Genomic DNA, 20572 nt, shown 5'->3' with positions numbered 1-20572 from the left:
GCAACTGATACCATAAATTGAACTGGCTCACCAGAGACGATTGATCTTCTCTTCTCAGTAAGCCATGAAATTACGGGCCCAGGAATAACGGACAAACATTTTGACATGCCCGAGTTATGAGAATTTACAACTGGCCCGTAACAAACATCACAATTCCCTCGTTTCCTGAAAAAGCGACAGCGCACGTAAACGTAATTTTTTCAAAAATAGAATTTACATTTACACATTACGTTGGGTAAACCTACTGTTTTCTGATTTACTGGGATTGTTCGGTTGTGATTGACAAGTTTAGTGAAGTCAAATATATTCAGCCAGCGTAAAATAAGTTTCAGCGTCGAAAAAACATTTGAAATACCTAGCGTAATTTAACGATTACACATCGTGTTCGTGTGCAACTTTATTTAATAAAACCTTCCTGAGGTTTGACAGTACCTAAGCCCTGTTTAAATCGAATTTGTTGTTGGGTGGGGCTAGCCATCGGCTATATAAAATGCCTCCTCTAGCCCATCAGCGACGCCCTTGAACATAGATATTTCTGCAGCTGATATTACATATATGTAAATAAACACTTTTTATTACCGATACCACTTTTGCGTAACTTATTCATAGCGGAGCGTATGGCTATTCATAATCGTAGAACGGAAATCGCAATATCGGCCACTTCAAACTCTACAGTCATTAATTAGATGAAACACGCGGATCATAACTCGGCGATGTGTTTAGTCTGTTGGGTGAGTGCCGGCATAATGGGAGTGGACTACAAACAAACATGCTATTTTTTCATATTTACGGAATTGAGAATTGCTGGGTGATATTATTCAGGCGCTTTCGTTGATTGTAAGACTTGTACAGATAATATAGTGTCATTCTATGGAACTTTCTAACTATGTAAACAAAAGTCACTAGTAAATTCATCATTCAGAGACAATTTCAATATGGCGGTTTGTTTACATAGTTAGCAAGTTCCATAGAATGACACTTTAGTGCATAATTATTTACCATGGTATTTTCACGGAAACGTACGATCGTGTCTTGCTATTTCAGTCAGTCTCGGCTTAAAAAGCACTGAGGTTGACAAAAGTAGCATGACAAATACGAACGTTTCCGAGAAAATAAGATGGAAAACAATTATGTACAAGTGTTACAATAAACGAAAGCGCACATCTTTTTTTTTTAATGTAAAGATTCACTGATCAGTGCTAACGGTTAAACACGTATCGTTTGCATTTCTTGATCTTTACCTAGTGGAAAAATAATAAAACATATATTTAACCAATCGATAAGGTACCCGATGTTAAGTAAACAACATAATTAGAAAACAAGATTTATTCAGTATTTTTCTTTTGATTTCCTTAATAACTAACAATTGACGGAATAACATAATATTAACTAAGTACCTATTTTGTGCTACCTTTGAAAAATATTAAATTGATGCGTAATATTATTTCATTTCAAGGCAAGTCGGTTGATGAATAAAGGTCAGGTTAACCGTTTCGGTGCGGATGGCACGACAGGCGTATCATCAATGTTTTTAACGTGTGGCGTATGACACGACAGGCGTGCCATCATATTCTATGGCGTAAGGCACGCCTGTCGTGACATGAAATAATTGTTCGCCGCCACAGCCAAAAGTTTTTGGAAATGGAAGACGCAACGAACCGGTTAAGTAATTTGATAACACAAGGCAAGTCGGTTTTGATCATAGTAATAGATATTTAGACGTTATTTACACATTTATCCCTTTACACTCTTGTGGAGGACATATAGCACCAGGCTACCTGTGATGATGGCACTACTCCTGAAACAAATGAAAAACAAAGTAGTAACATGACCGAAGTGATCCACTCAATAGACCAATATAATAAGCATGATATTACAAAATGACCAAAGTGATCCACTCAGTAGACAAATATAATCCCATTAACACATTCCGGGCCAAGAACCCGACTGTCGGGTACACTGTTCGTAGCGACTACGCGCTCCATACGGCGAAACCATGGCTACGCGCTACGAGCGTAACCCGTAGCACTTATTGGCAATGAGTGTGTAAAGGCTGCCTTTCCACTGAGGTGGAGATGAGCGGAGATGAGAGATAACCATTGGTTGTAATCCACATCTCTTCTCCGCTCCGCCGGATTACAACCAAGCTATTGGTCGATTCCTGAATGTCTCCTCGCATCTTTCTCTTCCACTACAGTGGAAAAGGCAGCCGAAAGCGACGACGACGACGAGCAGAATCTTTTGGACAATTTTGTTTTATTACATATGTCTACTCGTCTCACTCAGGGAAGTTAAAGATACCCTAATCGCCTGGGTAGATTAAGTACTCAGGTCGTCTTAGTAGATATCGTGCAAAGTATTCGAAATGAAACAACTGCTGAAATGACTGAAATTGTAAGAAATGACTGAACTGAAATTGTAAGAAATGACTGAACTGAAATTTAAGAACATATTGGAACCATATAAACGGGTAAAGTACGGACGGTCGCAGTCACCATCAAAATAAATAGTGACGGCCAAAGTGATCAAATATGTACCGTAATACATCCCTTTTTATATGGTAACATAGGTGTTACGATATATTTGGTCTATTTCGCAATTTGAAGCTGACTGTACACATAACAAATATTAAAATTGAAATTTTAAATGGTTGTAACAAACTAAACAACGGTGGTCAGGACTCACAACTAAAATAACTTGAACACATTGTTTCACACGGTCACATGTTTAGAATCACATGAATTGAAGCAAGCACTATAATTAAAAGACAGGTGTTTTACTTCTCGTCACCATATTTTGGCATTTGTAACCAGATGTGACATCTAATACAAAAGTAAACTTCCTTGACAACGCAATTAGTTTCAACATTCTTCGTATTATGTTCCGCAAATTAAGCATTTAAACAAACGATATTCTCCGTTTGGTATTACATATAAGAACTCGTTACAATCTATATTCCTAAATTAACTACCTACGGAGTCTTTGGTGAGCTTTTATCTTCTAAGTTTAATTTGAATCAATTATTTTAAATGCACCATGGTATAATAATATACTCCGCCTGGTACTCCATTCCGAGATTCGCGTATGACCTAACTGACACGCGCCTACGTCATCATGCTGTTTACAGGTTCTCAAACTTTGAAATGTGGGAGAATTTTAACCAACGGTGAAAATTATTTTAACGGCATTAATTTTAAGTTATTCGTGTAGAAACATAGTAAAATAAAACAAATCTAATGTATTAAATTAAACTTTATTTATCTATACAAGACAAACGTTTAAAAAACTAATTCACAGTTACACATTAATTACCAAGCTTACGACGTGAAAAGTTTGGAAAACACTGCGACTGCTGACACTGAGCGAGAAAGAAATAACAATTAACACGCGTTCGACAAGGATGACGGTCAGGGCATGAAGTTATCTAGATCCGAATTGTCAAATGTCCATAGCTACGCTATCCTGTGTTGCCAGTAGTATAAACAGAATTACCCGAAAGTCTGAAATTTCTTTCGTGAATCGGAAGATATTGCTAACGAGTAATTAAAAATGACGTGTTATTGTAAAATTTAAGCTAAAATACATATAAATGAAAATTATAAAATTATAAAGAAATATTTTAACTTATTAACCATAGGTATAATGTACCCATGTAACATGTTATGTTGAAATAAAGTGGCAATGTTATTGTGACGTAATCGCGTGTCACTCTGGGAATGGAAGACCATGTTTTATTAGACCATGAAATGCACTGATTGTCTTCCTGATGGTACACGAGGATGCATTGTGCTCAGAGTTGGGCAAAAATTAACTTGAATAAGAATAAAAACAGAAATTTTATTCTTATTCAAATCGATTTGAATTAGAATAATTCTTGCACTAATTATTTTCGAATAAAATTAAGGTGAATAAATCATGTGACTTTTATTTTAAATGCGGAATAAAAAACAGAATAATTATTCTAGAAGTGGGACTATTCTAAATAAGGTTTTATTCAATTAAAATGTTATTTAGAATTAATTTAATTTTTGTAGTACAATCGGTTATATTTTGTAAGTTGATTTTCACCCTTCTATTTAAAAGTCGGATTGAATTGATATTTGTTACTTTAGTTTAGGTATAGTACACATTGAAGAGTTCCGCTATACACTATATAGTTCTATCATCCGATCAGGGTGCTTAGCCAATATGCCAAACGTTAACGCTCCGTAGAGTTGCGTATAGTCTCTCTCTATCACTCTTACATATTAGTGCGATAGAGAGACAGATAGCGTTTCGCTGTCGTGGCACAAACGATTGCCATGTTGGCTACGCACCCAAGGTGCCTAGCCAAGATGAAAATTTTTCTTTTTAATTTAATAACCAAATCATTAGGTAAATTTAGCTGTTCTGGGGCCTAGCCAAGATGCCAATCGCTTGTGCTCCGACAACGAAGCACTTTCTGTCTCTATCACTCTTACGTATTAGTGCGATAGAGAGACAGATATAGCGTTTCGTTCTCGTAGCGCAAACGATTGGCATATTGGCTACGCACTCAAGGTGCCTAGCCACGATGCCAATTTTTGTTTTTAATTTAATAACCAAATCTTTGGGTACAATTTAGCTGTTCTAGGGGCCTAGCCAATATGCCAATAGTTTGCGCTCCAACAACGAAGGGCTTTCTGTCTCTATCACTCTTACATATTAGAGACTGAGCGTTTCATTGTCGTAGCGCAAACGATTGGCATGTTGGCTACGCATCCAAGGTGCCTAGCCAAGATGCCAATTTTTGTTTTAAATTTAATAACCAAATCATTAGGTAAATTTAGCTGTTCTGGGGGCCTAGCCAACATGCCAATGGCTTGCACTCCGACAACAAAACGCTATCTCTGGCTCTCTATCGCACTAATATGTAAGAGTGATAGAGACAGAAAGTGCTTCGTTGTCGGAGCGCAAGCGATTGGCATCTTAGCTAGGCCCCTAGACCAGCTAAATTGAACCTAATGATTTGGTTAGTAAATTAAAAATAATAAGGTTACTGAAACTATGCGACAGTCAATTTGTAAGATTTTATTCAATAAAATGGGTATAAATTAGACAACTACTATTACATCTACCTAACTATACGTAATTAGTACCTATACGGTACCCAGACCACATTTTTATTCGTGCAATATTATTTCGAATAAAAATCATGATTATATTGATTTGATTAAGAATATGTTATTCTCATTCAATTTTTTCTCATACGAATTATTCCCGACCAAAATTATTTGAATATTTTTGACGGGAATAAAATAGAGATGATTTTATTCCTACAAATTCTTATTCAAATAATGATTTTATTCTTGAATGCCCAACACTGATTGTGCTGGGTTCTGTGGAGGCAGTACGCTTAATTGCCACCATCATGGTTTAAAAATACGACTACTACTTTTAACAAGTGTTGTTTATTAACCCTTTGTACGCCACGCCTTTTATATAACGCATGATCGGAAATCGGAAATCTTATTGGAATGCGTGAAGGTTAAACTATAACCGTGCTTGTATGCGGCCGTTATTGGCGGTCAAATGGTTAAAGGAAGGACGGAAACACTGTATCTGCCAATGTGTATTGTGTTTACTATATTGAAGTTTGAGGCACATGAGTGTAAAGTTTTGTCAGATAAAGTACTCACCACACTGCTACTCGCGCCCGCTTGGAGTGTCTATACACGTTGTACATCGATATCTTGTACTCGCGGCTGTCTCGGAACTGACGCAGGATTTTATCAGCCCTGAAAAGTTTCAATAGAATGTAAACTTACAGTACGTTAAAGTAAAATGATGTACGTTCACGATTCCATACTTTTTTGACCACTTCGTGCGTCTTATTTTTCCTTTAGCTTACAATTTAGTGAGTTACCGGGGTTTGACCATGCTGCAAGTTACCACTAATGATTACTATTGAATTGAGGCACTGCTTATTAATTATATAGTATAGATTTTTGTAGTTCAGCTTTTTAACTAAGCCATTATTATTAACTGTGATTTATACATAACTTAAACTACGCTTGGCTGAAATGGAATGTTAAAGGAGTATTCAACTTACGTGTACTGCGAAGCGACGGCAAGCAGCGCTGAGCGACTGTCATGCGGCTTCACATCCACGGATCCTAGTCCGGCCAGGAGCGAAGCCAACTGTAACAAAAATGCTCCTGCGTTTTGGATCTTCACTGTTTAAAAATGCTATGCCTACCTAGGCACCTGAAAACCTAGGCCTATCTAGGCAAGGCTTTAAATACTTAAATATTGAGCGTTGTCTTAATCCAGTGGTTCCCTGCGATTTTGGTCATTTTACGCTGCGTTTTCTGTAAAAAGTCAAGCTAGGAAATTTGAGCGAAATAAAAATACGGCGCGCCGCGTGAAACTTGCTACCGAAGATATGGCGATCATTTATCTCAATTACTCAATTCAAAGTAATACTTCTGTATCTTAATAAAAATATACCTATGTATCTTTAAAATTGTGCTCGTCAGATCCCCGGGGTTGTCACAAGCTATTTTATACCAAAATTATGCGATGTTTTGCTATCGATCCAACTTTAACCTTTCAAGGTTTTGGTTGCCCCCTGTTTTCTTTTGATATAAGTAGTACGACGACAATCTCTGGATAAAATAAGATACGTGTCATTAACGGAACAATTAGTCTATTGGCATGAGGTAGCAATTCTGCCGCGCTAGACGTATCCGTATCCGCCGTATCTGCCTTTGAAAAACATTCAATTTTGTACTTTAACGCATAACAATAAGGCATACAGTTGACTGAACATTCGAATCTAGAAACGAATAGCGGATATGCGAAGCGCGGTTCGCGGACTGTGTTGAGTGATCGGCATGCCCCTCGGATTTATTGCTCGTTGGCCGATCGCACGGATGCCGAAAGTGCAGCGGATGAGGGACTCGTCTGCTGGTATGTCTGGCAATTTGTCCTTGTCTATGTATAAGTATGTACTATGAATCTAAGAAATGCATATAGATAAACAGGAAGGTCATGGGGTTACTTGCTAGCTTAAGTTATAGCTATACTGACATCACTTTAGTCTTGTGAAGTTTACGAAAATTGTAGATTCGTTATAAAGTTACCCCTAAAATATCGAACAATGCATTGTTATTTTGACAAAACTTTCAGAAAACTCGCAGCTTCCTACTCGTAAAAAATAGGTACCTATGTTTAGTTTAAACATTCGTCATATTCAAACATGACAATATTAAACTAAAGTTACACAGGAAAGCAGCATGAAGGTTACATAGACATAGACATCGTACACCAGACACTTAAAAGCGTTCTTGGCACAGTGGACACGACTACTCCCAATGAGTTTAGGCGTTCTTCTTGGCGATGATGAACTGATGTCTCTCGCCCCAATCCACTAAATATCGTTGCCGCGGCGACCTACCCCGCGCCGGGCGAGCACAAACGGTCACAGAAGTCAGCTTAGCGAGCTGTTCTAATTATTTAAGTTTAATTTCCTGCAAGTTTTCTGTGCGACGTGGAGCGATGGAATATTTACGGCGTTGGCCGTGCAAATAGAAATGTAGTTATTATTTCAATGCCAATTTCAAAATTACTTCTCACGTGACAGTAATGCCATGAATTGTTAACTTGTGTCTAAACTCTTTTTAATTCAGATTAATTGGTTATGGATTTCTTTATCTAAAATCAATAAGAGATAGGGACTAGACAGACATATAGAGTTTAGGTGCGATTGTTGAAATATTTCCTTCGTAGCAACCTCAATATATTTTAATGGTGGTGATTGTTATTGAGCAACTGCATTGTAATATCTATCTATAGCCAGCTGTGACACCAACGAGACTATCGCAATGATCTCCCGCGGCTGGCGATCGCTCTAGCATTCGTATTTATATCCTAACCTTAAATTAACCTTGACAGTGACATGAAAAATGACCATCGTACGTTTGTGAAATCAAACATCGTCGAGCTGATTAAAAAAACTAACACTAAAATAAAGTTTCCCGTGACAGTTGGTCATTATCAATCAGTTGTAACTGGGGTGCACTAATGAATGTGTGGGTTAGTTTCTATGTGTGTGTTTTCCGTTGGCGCGGGTCCAACCGGCACTTACCTGACTTTGTCACTAACACAGTGTTTCTGTGTTCCCTTCTAGTGAACAGGTGGGATTGCGTGATATAAACTTGGACTAAACCGGTCTGGAAAGTCGCAGTTCTATTTTGGGAATACTTTTCTTAGTTTGCGTAGGTAATGGTGACGCAGGGCTAGTGAAGTGGTCTTGGTTATTAGTGGGAAAGCGAAGGTGACTGGGACTAGACATGTGCGCCGCGCCGCCGCGCCGCCGCCGCCGACGATTTTTCCACGCCGCCGCCGCCGATAAATTTGACCGGCGTATAATCGGCGTGGGAAATTTTCATACCTGTCGTGTCTTATTGCATGTTGCGTAGTGAGTAGATAGTGTCAGGTATAATTTAAAGATCCTTTTCGCTTATTATTTGCCAGTGAACCAAATTAGCATAATTTTTGTCGTCGCGGTGTTAGCTGTGATAACGATGTAGCGTTAATTTAAACAAGATCTAGTTTCAGGATCATAGGTTATTATTTGATATTTTATCAAACCTTTTTTGTAGAACGCATTTTGTTTTACATTAATAGACTCTTGATTGACAATTTAATCAGTGAACTAAAGTCAAGAAAATAGCAGGTTCATATCCTAGGACATAAACATGCTATTTTCTTCTTAGAATCTCTAGCAAGCTGTCACCGCGATTATAATTGCGTATTTTATGATTTCTCGTGTGATGCTGGTGACCCGCCTAAGGGTCATCATATGATAAATATGATTTGATTTATTTATCACATAATATAAAATATCATTTAAAATTACACATGATCATCTCAGTCATTTTATGGTGATTATCTGCTTCTTTTACTTTACAATATATATAATTTCAATCAAAATTATAAAAGCCAGGTTAAAGCTTCGTAAGCTGTAGCTAACCAATTATACTTATCTTAGGAACTAAAATCACCAAGGGTCATCACTAAGCTAGCAGTAAAAAAAACAAAGTAGACCTTAATATTCCATAAAACTCTTTTATGAAATACAATGTATTATCTCATAAAAAGTTTATCAAGCCACTTAAATTTTACGTCAGAGGGCTCGTCTATCAAATCTTTGGGTAGTCGCTCGCAGTATGTAGGTCTGAAGACGCGAGTTTTCCCCTGCGCCATGCAACACGGGACACTTCAAAGACATTCAGTTGAGCGAATCAACCTGCCAGAGACGTTTATTTTCAAAAACGATTACATCTTTATTCTAACATACATTTCTGATAAACTTCACTTGAGACAAATGTAAAGTATGTAGTTCATATCATTATTTCGTAACAAATCCTAGGTGAGGCGACAGCGGCTGGGAAGTCAATGTAGATTTACGACTTAACTTATAAAGATTTGTTTTTTGTTTTAATTGTATTCCGCTTACAAAGTCATTATGCTGCCTAAAATGTAGCGTTTTAAAGTATCCTTTTTATATTAATATTTAAACATACCGTTGGTAACCGTTAGGTTGGTAAGAAATGGTTACCAAGTGACATGATGGGATATATTTTCGGCAATAATTTAGAAAACACACATAACATGTTTTAGATAGCCTAGTAAATACTCAGAAGGCTTTAATGTAGAATTTCTACAGCCACGTTCTCATGCAGTATCAAAAATTATGCCACGCCGATTTCACGCCGATCACGCCGCCGCCGCCGGTCAAAAAATCATCGGACGCCGCCGCCGATGATTTTGCCATCGGCGCACATGTCTAACTGGGACTACTAGGGGACAGGCAAAAACTAGCACTCTTTGCAAAAACCGCATTTTCCGCTAGGTCAATAACTACAGAATAGTTAATTTTGATAAAATTTAATTCTGCTTGCGGCGTGTAAGCAGAATGGAGACTCGTCAGATTCGGGCAAGCTTCGGTAGCCAAAGCGACTCGGCCGGTATCCCAGAAGGTCGCTGGCCGAACTCCTTTCGTAGCTGTAATAGCTTTCCATGTCGCAGCAAGTAGTGTATGGACTCAGTCGTTGGCTGTTAAAAAAATTGTATTCCAAACCTTCGTATGTCGGCATCTATTAGGTATTTGTTTGGCGGACTTAATGTCTAAAGGCATTCTCTAACAGTCAACAATTGGGCCAAAAAGAGACGTTTGTACGTAATATTTGTTGTTTAACCGTTGCCCACTAAAGGGTTAAGCGCGCCCGGAACTCGTGACGTCTATATTTGTCGCTCGAGACAACGCGGACGCGTACGGGGACGGAAATAGCCGCTTGTTTAGCGTTATGCAACTGACGTCCGCCGCCAGATTTCTGCTTATATGACGATGTAATAACAGAAATGCCAACTGCATTTTGACCGTTGATAGGCCTTATGTCGTTCGGATATAGTTTATGAACAATTAACTCTGATAACGACGGAATTAGACGTCAATTTTGTTCGTATACCTACTTAGATATTGTTATTAATAAAGAGATAATAATTCGAGGACAAAGACGTCGGACGTAGAGTCAGACCAAGCTAAGTTGGCAGCGATTTTGATAGCCCAGACGGTGCAAGTGTTAAGTTAACGTCATTTCATTTCATAGAAGTTTGACCTTTAAAATAACACTAGTACCGTCTGGGCTATCAAAATCACTGCCAACTTATCTTATTAGTCTGACTCTAAATTGTCTAAGAATTTGTAACGCGACCACTACACATGGAGTGTCGGTCTATAAAGGATATTTTTATTTTTCAGTGGTTACAGATGCTCCCACGCTTTTAGACTAAAAAAGTTGAGTAAACAAAAAGCAATAGAGCGGCACGTACGTATAAAGACTATCAAGGCGGCCCATAAGACCCATATTTACAATTGTACTGATTTCAAGCTATGTTATCATTTGATATGGACGAACAAAAGACAGTGTATGATTGGTTATTGAGCAAAGCACCATCTCTTTAGGAGTAAAGGTCACCATATTCTCACAGTGGCAGTATAATATTTATTATTTATTTATTTATTCTCAAATAAATACTCTTAAATATTGACCAAATTTAACCGGTTTAAGTTTCGGCGGAAGCGGACGACAGGTGACTGCGGCGCCGCGGGAGCGGCCCTATAGTGACATCTTTTGGAAAGCGGTTGCGATTTAACCGCTCAATAGGAAGATTTTAGATTGTATAGGAATACATATATGTGACGTTCCACGGGAAAAGGTACCTTATGAGGGTTTCTAGTTTCGGAGATATGAAATGTTTTGTAAAGAGGTGAAAAAATGCTCAATTTTTTTTTATTGTGTGATCTGAAACCTTAATGCGTAACGTTTGTTTACCTGTTTTTATTTTTGTTATAAGTTAGTTATAAGCCTAGTAATGTCGTCTCAGAGTTTAGTAGAAAAGGTACCTTATGGAAAAAAGATTGAAAATTCCCAAAAAAACTAGTCAATACGGGAAAAGAAGTTTGGTAGAGAACTGTATTAGCATTCTGCAAAACTAATTTGATAATTTCAGTTCTGGTTGGGGCGCCTCGCAAATATTATAACCGTACATCGACCGACATCACAAATCCAAGTAGCCTGCTATTATACCAAAGTTACTCTCGTCAAGTCTTTCTTAACTAGAATAATCTTCATTTGGTTTGGTCGCATGCAGTAAATCAGCCATTGGTTTGCAACCTTATGGAATATCTGAGGTCATTGAACCTCAATGCCGCTTATCTTCAATAGCAACCGAAATATATTATTGATAAGAAATAGACGATTTATACCATTACCAAAATATTATTAGTTTATCCTAACTGTTCCATCATCATCATCATCATGCCTCATCATGTAACTTAATCACAAGGTACCTTTTCATTACATACAAATTATTGGTCTTTTTTAAGATTATTATGACGAAGAACTGATTAAATTTGGGGCAGTTTAATGTAAATTAATATTTTCTATTCATAAAAGATAAACTGTAATATGATTGATATTTTGTAGTGATGTATTATTAGATTTATTTCCATAAGGTACCTTTTCGTAAATGTATGGAGCCAATACTGTTATTGTTATATAAGTTTAAAGTGGCATAAGGGGTTAAATATAGTATTTAGTTGGGGTTTTAGGATTTATTTCATTTGAATGACAGAATTTCTTTCATATGTGCTCAGAAAAATTGATTGTGTGTCACATTAAAAGTAAAAATATTCAATTTTGTGATTTTATATGAAAAAGTCAGAAAATACATTTTCACCTCTAAATCGGTATTGTTTTTTGCTTAAACTGTCTGTCAGTGTCGTTTTCTAATAGATAAAATTTAAATCTTGAGAGCTCATTGCAATCAATCGTGAAAATGAAATAAAACTTTATTTTCAAGAGATTGGTTAGTATACACATAAATCAGTCGATATCAAAAGTTTCTATTTGCATTACAGAACAAGTCGCAATATTTTTTTAATCTCAGATATATAAGGTATTATTATTTGTAGTCAACTATGTAACTTACTTCAGGAACATAGTTTTTTAGGCGGCTAAACTTAAAACTTCTCTATCGCAAAGTTGCTCATTTCACAACATTATTTTCAAAAAATCATATCACTGTAACTACGCAACCTAGAAGGTTGATCTTTTGTGTTATCGATAGCTTATTTATTGTAGATTACTGGGGTATGCATAACTCCATACCCGCCATAAGGTACCTTTGACCGTGGGACGTCACATATATACATATAAACCTAGTTACATTAAATACCTATGTAAAAACTGTGGTATAGTAAAAACTGGGCAAACTCGTAGCATTTTTGTGGCAAGCTGTCTGAGTTGAAATAATCGGTATGGGCAATTTCAAGATGGTAAGGTAAATCAAGATCCATAGAAACGCTTAATTATAATTTATCATTTCTACTAAAAAAACATACTCTTTTGACTGAGATAAGCTGCCATCAATGCTACTAGGTTACGATGGGTAATCTATGGGACGTTGACGTATACCTATATCATAGAGAAAAAAAATACAAGAAAAAGACAATAGATGTAGCACCGACCGGAAAGTCTTAGGTTTGTGCATTAGACTTTCCGGTCGGTACTACATCTATTGTCACTTGACAGTACTACTACTGCTACTTAAACTACTGATAATTCCGCTACTCGATGCTATATGTCGATTATGAAAATAATAGTCTTTTTGGTACCAAAACTGATGTATGGAGTGAGCACTCTTGTCTTACTATATTTCTCTATACCTATATTAAAGATGTGTGTGTTACCTTTTCGACGTTAAGCACCCGTTCCTTCAGGGCTCTGACGTGCAGCCAGTCGGGCCGCTGGCGCGGTGGGTCCTCACCTTCTAGGTTCTATAATCATATGAATATTGTATGAGCTTAGCTTATTTGAAGTAGGTAGACTAGGTAGTTTTGGAAGTATGATAGAGAAACCACAGTTGAAACTTATATTCTTTCCCGGTCTTAATAAAAAGATGATGATATTGATGATAGTATCCTGTTGTCTCTCATCAAAGACAGGGCTTCAAAAGGGATTTCCATTCCGGTCATAGTAAATAAGCTAATAAAATAGTAATTCTTCCTTTCAGCTTCGTTATATTCCGCCGAAAGCTTGGCCAATGCAATAGGGACTTACGCGGGACGCCGTAAAGCTCAATTTCGCTTAAATAATCGCGATCGCCTGGCGTCCGAGGCAAGACATAGGTATTCCTTAGCCATCTGGCGTTCAAAAGGTTAAAGACTTCCGACTTACCATGGGACTTCCGGTTCGAGCGCCATCTTGATAGTCACGCGTTGTTATTAATTCATTTGTTTTTTGCTCATTAATATTGTTTAAAGTGTAAAGGGGCCCACTGATTAACAGCTAGTCCGCCGGACGATATCCGCCTGTCAGTTAGAACAAAATTTTGACAGTTCCGAACAACTGACAGGCCGATACCGTCCGGCGGACTGTTAATCAGTGGGCCCCTTAATATCAATAGCTTATCTTATTATACAGTAAACTAATGCCGTGTGCAGTGAATGGAGAATTAATCTTGAAATGAGTTTAACCACCATTTTGGTGTCAACGGCCGGTAGTCCACGTGCTACTTGTAAAGTCCAGCTATCGCTTTACAACCGTACACTGTACTAATCGTACAATTTTAGTCGTCGTATTTAGCTCCTAATACCTTGATACTGGCGAAATAGTCCCACTGGACTGAAGCCATAATTTTAAAAAGAAGAATAAGAAGAAGACTTACCATGTACAGAATAGCGCCCCGTATGACGTTGACCTTGCCGCTGTAGGGTGACAGCGCCGCGAGCGCCTCCGACGGCCCCACCGGTCGGAACTTGCCGATGTTCTCACACGCCGCCCAGTGCCCGAGCCGTATGAAGCAGTAGCCTGCAAGATCAATAACGAATATTCAACTCTATTGGTATGAAAATAATGACTATACTTGGTCAAGCAAATCAGTAGAAAAAGGCGGCAAATTTGAAAAATCGCGGGTTAGCAACACTACCTTTGAATTGACGTCATGCTCCCTGGAAACCCCACTGTCTGTTTTGTGATTTATTGAAACGTAATGCTGATGTACTGAATTAGTACATACTTAAAAAAAATTGTACCTGAATAGATCGAGAGTACAATTAACTCAATGCGGACTTGCTGTAGAGCATCTCCCCAGCAACCCCAAAATTTAATTAAAGAAAATTCACGTAAATACTTACTTTTTAGCAAAAAAGACGCCAGAAAATAATTGTACTGCAGTTTTTAACGTTGATCGAGTTAGCTATGGCTAGTTAAATTACCTAATTGTCGCCAGGACGCAAGCGCCTCCAGCCGACTTCTCAAACGTACGAAACTTTGTATATTTATATAGGTACAATGAGATACACACATTTCATTTATGTTATGAACTTGGTTTCTGGTGAGAGTTCCAATGTTTTCTTGTCAACCAGCAATGGTGTAGTTGCATTGATCATAAACGTATGTACTTATTTTTAGTCGTACCTACGTGTTTTTTACATGACATTATTGAAGTAATGTTTTGTTTTACGTTAAACAATTAAAAATGAGATAAAAAATATGGTTTTATGAATTATAACTCCTATAAGTACCTACCTAGCAATAAAAATAAAAGTACCTAATCTTCGTTTTAACGTTATCAAGATACTTCAATAACGTCATATAAAAAACACGTAGGCACGACTAAAAATAAGTACATACGTTTATGATCAATGCAACTACACCATTGCTGGTTGATAAGAAAATATTGGTACTCTCACCAGAAACCAAGATCATAACATAAATAAAATGTGTGTATCTCATTGTATCTATATAAAAATACAAAGTTTCGTACGTTTGAGAAGTCTGCTGGAGACGCTTGCGTCCTGGCGACAATTAGGTAATTTAACTAGCCATGGCTAACTCAATGAACGTTAAAAACTGCAGTACAATTTTTATTAGGCGTCTTTTTTTCTAAAAAGTATGTATTTACGTGAATTTTCTTTAATTAAATTTTGGGGTTGCTGGGGAGATGCTCTACAGCAAGTCCGAATTGAGTTAATTGTACTCTCGATCTATTGAGGTACAATTTTTTTTAAGTATGTACTAATTCAGTACATATTGTGTACATCAGCATTACGTTTCAATAAATCACAAAACAGACAGTGGGGTTTCCAGGGAGCATGACGTTTGAATTGTTCGAAAATCGCATTTATATCTTATCTGTTGAACTGTTGTGTTTACATTTTATCGTTGTTCGATGTACATTACTGCTTTTTGTTCGTTTCCTAGGGATACCATACCTTAGTTTGCTTTACATTGCTACAGATATATCTGGCTTGACAGCCTATATTATGCCAGGAAGTTCAATTTGCACTGTTAGTATAGCAGGTTAACCGAGGGTTAACCATTTAGAAATGTTATTTTACATTTAGTAAAGGAGGCAGTTAGCAACCTAATATCCTTGCTAGGTTTCGTGAGGAGCCGAGGTGGTTAGAGTAGCGTTACCTCGTTTTTCACACATACAAAATAGGCACAGTGGTTGTCGATTTGCGGACAATACCCGATATAACTATAATGCTTGCAGTACCAATAAGTAAAATATTGCCGCGCTGCTATAGGAGTTTATAGCCATCAACAGCGATAAGCCATAAAACCCACAAGCGCTGCAACAAGCATCTATAACAGATGTGGCTAATGATGATGAGTAAAATTACCTGAACAGTAAGAGTCCCACCCCGCTTCATGGTAAGTTTGCTGCACATCAAATGGCGTACTCAGCTTTATAAGATTCACCCCATTTTGTAATTTCTTGCATTTCGCTTCTGAGAAGAATTCATATAGGCTAAAAATAAAAACAATTGGTTAACAAATAACGCTTACAGGTTGATGTTTTTAAAATGTATAGTAAGCGGTCCCAGGGTGGGTCAGCTTGTAATAAAATCTTGCAAGTCAAATTTGACCCATATTTGCGGTTTCTGAATGTGCTGAAATGTAGGCTACCTTCGCGTAGTTAATATGAAAATACGTTCAAGTACCATCAACCTGATGATGTCTAATAGTAATTAATAATGGATTCGTTCGGTACCCAAAAACAAAACATAATTTACAAAAACTGTCATTATGCATCTCATATGCATACATACAATTTGAATTTTGTTGCAGACAATAGCGCCGATATTTGAATAAATCATTATTTTTAATTAAACAGGTGACTTACTCTTGTAATGCATTTGATTTCCATACTTCATCATACGACAATTTCTTAGCCATAACATGAGAGACATATTTCGTATCAAACATATTTGGAAACATCATGTGAATATTCTTTTTAAATGTGGAATATTTCTTAGGCAACGGTCCTATAAATTGATTATGGAGTAGCACTGTATCTATAAATATGTTGTGGCCGACGATGGGTTTTTGATATTGCTCGAGGAGTGAGATGATTTGTGAGAAGCCCAGTAGGTGGCTCATGAGGTTCTCTTCTAGAATAGCCAACGGAGCGTTGTTAGCGCCTTCTACGTATTTATCTTTGTATATTAATACCTGCAATATAATAGTTTGTGATAATAGGGGGTTTGTGTAATAAATGAATGAATGAATGAAGTAAGCAATTTCAGATGAGTATGAGTAGTGAAATTGGCTAATCAAGGCTAAAGACAGAGAAAGGTGGAAAGATATGGAGGAGGCCTATACCCGACAGGGGTCCTTAATATAGTAAAATGAACAACAATATATTTGAAAACTTTTACCATGTTAAACTATTTAAGGAAAAATAAAAATTAAATATAAATAAAATGAGTAGTGATATTCTGTGTCCAACCGAAACCGCAAATTGGCGAAACCGAAGCTTCGATTTTGTTCTAGTTTCGGCCTGAACCGAATTTTTTGCTCGACGGCTACACGGTTTTTATGTCAAACCCGAAACTTCGGCCCGCAATTCCTAGTTTTTTGGCAGAAACCGAAACTTCGGTTGGACATTAACGATATTGATTATTTTCTCGAGTATTTTACAACGACACGGCTTGCTAACAGCTCTAGATGCCGTGCCGCGAAAATGATCTATTCTCAAAGTTCGAACTTAAATTTTTGCAATTCATACATTTTTTCACATTTTTCAAGGCTAGTGTTCTGTACTTGAACTCCTGAATCCTACAGACTTGATATTGTGTCCTATGCTTACCCGAGTTCGCCCAGACTCTAAACTCAATTCCCATTAAAAAAAAAATCTAAGGCGGTTTTTGGCTGGCAAATGTTCATCCATGGAAGTTGAAGAGTCATATCTATGACAATAATATGTGTCACTAAATTTATACCATTTATTTTTTTTATTTGAAATCATTTATTGCACAAAATGCGATTCATATTTAAACGCTAGTTTAAAAAAAATTGTGTAATAAATGATTATAACTAGAAGCTTATAAATTACCTTGTTACTATTACCTAGGCTATCCGTGGTGAGGACCTCCGGGAAGCGCAGCCTGATCTCGTTGTGGAGAACATATCGGAGCACTGGACTCTCTACATCTATATACATTGTGTCCTCTTCATTGATGCTCAACCATCTGAAACATACATGTATATGATGTGACAATGTGTATAGTCCGTGTTTGATTTAGGGTCGGTTGCACCAAACTGATTGTATCGTTAGAGTTCGCTAAATTTTTATGTATGGAAAGTTTCATAGTAAAGCGCCGGGGCGCGCCGACTGACGTTGATCAGTCTGTCAAATGTGGTTGGACTGGTTGGTGCAACTGACCCTTAATCTGTTCATGCCACTAGATTTGGATATGTATTATATCACCGCTAAAGCTAGCACTATTGACCGCTAAAGACGTTACTGACGCGTGCGGCTACAGCCCAATGTCAAGCTTCGTGCATTCCGGAAAGGTTCACGATGACGCGGCGCGCAAGAAAGACGTGGCATTCAAAGGGTTAATCAGGCCCGGATTTAGAGACATAGGGCACTTGGTATGCACTTAGAATTTAGGGGGGGCCCCTTCTCCATCTCAAAACTGTTGCTAGACTGCCTGGGCCCCTAGGTCTGGACCTTGTGGCCTAAGCGCAAATCTAGCCCTAGGGTTAATCATATGTTATACCACACCTCCCAATACAACTTATTATTATTTAGCAGTGTTGGCCGAAACGTTAATGTAATTGACCATTCTTGACCATTAACCAGTACAAATTGAACCGTCAACTGTAACCGTCCGTTACCATTTATGGTTCAAATTGTAATGGTTAATGGTCAATTGCGGTTAACGTTCGGCCTTAAGGCTTATTTTATTTTATAATGTTCGGCCAACACTGTTATTAAGTAAGGCTTGCCATGTATTGAATGAGCACTATTAAGAGCCCATCAACGTGCACACTAGCGCCACAGCTAAATAATCGTGATTATTTAAATTAACCAGCAACATAAAAACTAGTTTGATGTATTCAAAAGGTACTTAACTACACAATACAGTACGTAGCGGCCCCCTTTTTTCAATATCTTTCGTTAAATTTAAATAATCACGATTATTTAGCTGTGGCGCTAGTGTGCACGTTGATGGGCTCTTAAGCTTACTTATTTCTGTATGACTATACCAAATATACATAAAATGATAAAGTGCATACTTAGAAACGTCAGAGCAATGGCTCTGCAGCAGCTTCTCATCCTCCATCTCTAGCATGCGGGTGAGGTTCTTGAACATCATGTTGTCAGCGAGGTGTTTCCGCACCTGGGCCTCCTCCGCTTTGCTCAGGTATGGGATGCCGTCATATGTGAACTGGAATTACAGAATAAAATATGAGTTAAGAATCATTTTAAAAGGAGTTTACAACAAGCAAGGAACTGAGAGTTACCATTTTACATGTCATCAATATGTATTCTGAATAAGAAGAAATAATAGCAAGAGGGGAGTAACATTGACAAAGTTAACAGGACTCAAAAGACTACTTGATTAAATTGTGCATCACATTTTTCCATATTTTGAATAAAAATTGTACAAAACAAAAAGTTAACTAATAATTTGGTCGGGATACTTATTTTTACATTTCCAGACATGAATAGCAATGGCGTATTTTTTGTTTTGTGTGGCCTATGACACGTGACGTCACTAACCATTCGCGATCGTGTTAATGATAAACAGCAACATGTACAATTACCTTGTTGAAGTTAAACTTGTGCCTACAAAGAAACCTGAGCGTGGAAGCCTGGAATATAAAAGACTGGTCTACATCTCCAAATGCTTGCGGACAGAGATGGAAAGTATAACCCGTAGCTACATATGTATCATGTTCACGGTCGTACTGGAACATTGTCAATCCCACTTGGGTCATTATCATTCTACCCACTTCAGATTTTATTTTGTCGTACCGTTCTTCATTTGTATCAAATAACCTGGAATCACATGAATATAAATAACGTGTTAATACGATACTTTTATTGAGTAAATCTATAGTAGGGATCGGATGTTTTTTTAAGTGTTTTATTATTTATAAAGGAATTAAATAAATTATTTAAAAGGAAAGGAAGAAAGCTTATTTGAATATACAAGTGGAGTAATTCTATAAGATATTTTTACCGGTGTTTGAAGCACTCTCCTGATAATAAGGCTGTGAATTCCGCATCGAAACCCACAAAACATGACTTTTTCAAGTTTTTACTTATGTTATCGAATTGTTCGGCAAAGTTCTTCCTTGTAATTTCCATTTTAGTTCCAGTTCATTTGCTTTTTAGACTATACTTTAATTAGAACCTAAATACAAAAACAGATAACAAATGTTGTAAATTGTTGATTGACGGAAATTATATTTACAACCACGAAAATATATCGCTTATTTTCGTAATGCAAAATCCGCAACGCATTATCTGCAAATGAATGACACTAATGACAGCGTCAAGCTGTCAAGTTATGTTGACGTATGGTTGACGTTTCGCACGGTTTTAGTTATTTGAGGTACTAAAATAAACACTATTCGAATTTAAAAACAAAATAAATGAGTAATATTAAACTACTGCAATTATAATAATCTGTAACAAATCAGGTTTTAAATATTACAATAACTTCTTATACTGTAAT

The 20572-nt window shown here is 37.2% G+C and overlaps 1 protein-coding gene across 1 annotated transcript; it reads right to left on the bottom strand.

The window, feature by feature from the left end:
* Window positions 1-1395: 1395 nt before the first annotated feature.
* LOC134792928 (pre-piRNA 3'-exonuclease trimmer-like) lies at window positions 1396-20332 on the bottom strand. The gene is made up of 11 exons (XM_063764390.1): window positions 20075-20332; window positions 19656-19890; window positions 19125-19276; window positions 17935-18070; window positions 16723-17051; window positions 16220-16347; window positions 14257-14399; window positions 13280-13366; window positions 6071-6159; window positions 5658-5756; window positions 1396-1798 (listed from the first exon to the last, which is right to left on the bottom strand). Exons 1-11 carry the CDS (start codon window positions 20200-20202, stop codon window positions 1735-1737), a joined length of 1590 nt encoding a protein of 529 aa, XP_063620460.1. The 5' UTR covers window positions 20203-20332; the 3' UTR covers window positions 1396-1734.
* Between the last annotated feature and the right edge of the window lie 240 nt (window positions 20333-20572).

This window comes from Cydia splendana, chromosome 8 (genome assembly GCF_910591565.1).
Source record: "Cydia splendana chromosome 8, ilCydSple1.2, whole genome shotgun sequence".
Lineage (NCBI taxonomy): Eukaryota > Metazoa > Arthropoda > Insecta > Lepidoptera > Tortricidae > Cydia > Cydia splendana.
This window is presented reverse-complemented; position numbering and strand designations above follow the sequence as displayed.